This window comes from Octopus bimaculoides, chromosome 9 (genome assembly GCF_001194135.2).
Source record: "Octopus bimaculoides isolate UCB-OBI-ISO-001 chromosome 9, ASM119413v2, whole genome shotgun sequence".
NCBI classification, from domain to species: domain Eukaryota; kingdom Metazoa; phylum Mollusca; class Cephalopoda; order Octopoda; family Octopodidae; genus Octopus; species Octopus bimaculoides.
In genome coordinates, this window is record NC_068989.1 from 44,488,456 (window position 1) to 44,491,974 (window position 3,519).

A 3,519-nucleotide genomic window follows, 5' to 3' on the forward strand; every position below is an offset into this window, starting at 1 on the left:
AGAAGAAGAAGAAGAAGAAGAAGAAGAAGAAGAAGAAGAAGAAGAAGAAGAAGAAGAAGAAGAAGAAGAAGAAGAAGAAGAAGAAGAAGAAGAAGAAGAAGAAGAATGCCTCAATGCAGAACCATGCAGTGGCTCTCATGGCTTCTGATCTTAACTGATTGGAAGTGTTATCATGTTTTCTCTTGGTATAAAAGATGGGCTACAGCAAATATTCTGCTCAATACTACAGATTTGCTTGTCAGTTGTTTGACCTTAACCAGTTGAGCATGTCCCTTAGTGGCTGATGATATGTGCATTTCTGATCACAAGAAGTAGTGAAGGAGCATCATAGCCATGTGTTGAGAGGAATTCTTTGGGGTTTGGATAATTCACTTTTGGAAACATGGGTGCTTCATTCAACATCCTTAAACAAGTCTTATTCAGCGACCTTTTGAACGGAATGGGCTACTCAACCTGAAGAAAATTCTAACTGGGCTCCACCTGCGAGGTCATGCGCTGTTTATCTTGATATGAGATCACCATGTCATGTATATATGGTTGTGATTCATGTGCCTGGTGTACCCTTATCAGACAGGTAGTCATGATGGGTATACTAGGCTCTGTATATTTTACACCAATATCACTTTGATGGCATGCACTGCTCTCTCACTCAATAATAATAATAATAATAATAATAATAATAATAATGCCAATTTCTTTTTTTTTCCCCCCAACAAGAGTGAAGGATGAGGAGTACAATACAAAGACAGGCATAAAGTGTTGGGGTTTACGTATAATGAAATGAAAAGGAAAACAATTTGTATATTTAGAAAGTATACACAATATACAATTAAATCAAAGAAGGGAAACATTCGTAGTATACAACAGTTTAAAATGATAATAATGATAATAATAAATTCTTCAATGGCACAAGAGTTAACAAAACATAGAAGAGTGTACATTTACATAAACAAAGAGTGAGTTGAGCAAAAATGTAATACAGTATGAAACATAGGTTAAAAATTCGAATACAGTCTAAATGAGAATTGTACATACATATGTGTACACAGAGGGAACTGCTATTCATCAGGGCCCCCCAAGTCCTCTACTACATTGCTTCCTAGACAATTGTCATCTCCCAATTGCAGTACCCAGACAAAATTCAAGCCCTTTCACATGTCCCAGTTCACCACTTGAATCTATCACTTTTCATCAAATTTGCTTGACAGCACCTCCATTCTTCACTTTTGCCCCCAGAGGGATGATAATGTTGTCAATCCTTTCTACCATGCAATCATCTTTGCACAGCACATATTTCAAAGATGCCCAACTGAAAGACATGTCCAACTCTAGACAGTTTATTCCAGACTGATAATATCTTCTACCCATCTTGTAGGAACATCAGTCCAAGGATTTCCAGTTGTCTATAGTCCCTAAATCAAAAGTCCTCTCAAATAGACTACTTATATGGTCTTCACTGATGCCCATTAACCTTACAAAATGCTAGTGTGGATGTTCTACCAACTGCATTATGTAACTAATGGACAAATGTGAGTACCTGACAACATTCCAGATATCAGGCATCCAATCTTGATCTTTAACTGACCCACAACTGTAACTTCATCAAAGAGACAATATGTGGGAGAACAGACTTTATGAATAGCAATCACACTTGTTTAGCATAGAGGAATCTCTGTAGATGTCACAGCTTCTGTGCATGCAGGCACATCATTAGCCACAGCTTGCTGAGCCCTCCATGCAAAGGGTTTGGGATGCAGGTAAACCTTCTAACCAGAGGAATATGATCCTTCCATAAAAAATGAAAGGACAAACACTCCAGCTTGGTCAGATGCAAATTGGAGCAAGGTATGATGGCCAAGTGATAATATGCAATGTTTATAATACATGCATTCACCACTTCTGACCTTTTACAGATAGCTTCTTCTTGGATCATTTCTGGGTAAGATTGGTCACCTTGCTCTTAACCTTATCCCAGTTTCAATCCACTCTGGACTGAATCAGACCGTAAGTACCTTAACCATACCATCATTCCAAGAACAGATGACACTAACATTGGCCAGCATGGACTTGCTTATCTGGGTTCCTTCAGTATGGTGCCAATCACCTTGATTTCAAATGTGTCCTACACTAACAATGATGCTGTTCATATATGCCAATATAGCTCACTTTCACTCCAACTCAAGCAGGTTGCCCCTCAAAATCACCAACTTCAGTAGTTAGTGGCTCAAGAGTCAAAATCTACAGAAATGACTGAAAAGGGACACATTTGACAGACTGCGCATGCAAACCCAAATAATTTTGAATAGTGCCACCAATAAGCAGGATGACGTTGTACAATGTACTGATCTAACACCTGAACACTGGACTAAAATCAGTCAATGTGTGGCACAGCTGCTAGGACCAACAGCCAACCCTATCAAGTTCTTTTGATTAACCCAAGTTGATTAGTATCCTACCAAAGTCAGATCTAGACCCAATCTTCCAAATGAAGCATTGCATAAGGAGGAGGCTTTCCTAGACAGAGCTGTCAAATATCACATGGGTTTATGCAGGCCTGCTGACACTATTTACAACAAGTACCAAACTCTTTAAAAGTTAAAGAAAAGAATCCCAACCATCGGAGAGAAATGAAGATCCAATAATGAACAAAATCTGTGACAGACAAGGATTTCTATCAACAGTTGGGGGTCACTATATAGATAGACAGATAAACTATTTGGTGTACGAAATTATTGATCTTACCAGCAGTGTGAAGTCCACAGTCAATAATGTGGAAACCATTATACATTGTTGCTGTAGCAATACAATTACCAGAACTAGGGTGCCATTTAATTCTCCAGATTCCACCACCAAGGGATTTAGATCTAAGTGGCACCTTCATGCTGCGAGTATCCCATAACATCAATTGTTCATCGTAGCTAGAAATATATTATGAGAGAAAATGTGAGAGAGATTAATGAATACTCGCTCGGTTATGATTAAATCACAAAACATGGAGTAATAATGAACACTCCCTGAGCTACAGTTAAATCACAATACATGGACTAATGATATCTGACATGCATACAAGACCACAAATATTGCTTTCAAATTCTGGCACAAAGCCAGCAATTCCAGGGGGGGTCAAGGTCAGTTACATCGACCCACTACTTAACTGGTACTTATTTTATTGTTGTTGTTGTTGTTGTTGTTGGCACTCCATCGCTTACGACGTCGAGGGTTCCAGTTGATCCGGTGAACGGAACAGCTTGCTCGTGAAATTAACATGCAAGTGTGGCTGAGCACTCCACAGACATGTGTACCCTTAACATAGTTCTCGGGGATATTCAGCGTGACACAGTATGACAAGGCTGACCCTTTGAATTACAGGCACAACAGAAACAGGAAGTAAGAATGAGAGAAAGTTGTGGTGGAAGAGTACAGCAGGGTTCGCCACCATCCCCTGCCGGAGCCTCGTGGAGCTTTAGGTGTTTTCGCTCAATAAACACTCACAACGCCCGGTCTAGGAATCGAAACCAC

The 3,519-nt window shown here is 39.6% G+C and overlaps 1 protein-coding gene across 1 annotated transcript in view; it reads right to left on the reverse strand.

The window, feature by feature from the left end:
• Positions 1-1,508: 1,508 nt before the first annotated feature.
• Positions 1,509-3,519, reverse strand: part of LOC106877490 (diphthine methyltransferase) — a 34,765-nt gene continuing 32,754 nt past the window's right edge. Inside the window, exons 6-7 of the mRNA XM_014926404.2 lie at positions 2,743-2,918; positions 1,509-1,630 (exon numbers count right to left, since the gene is read on the reverse strand). Coding sequence (XP_014781890.2) covers positions 1,509-1,630; positions 2,743-2,918 — 298 coding nt within the window. The remainder of the gene's footprint in view (positions 1,631-2,742; positions 2,919-3,519) is intronic.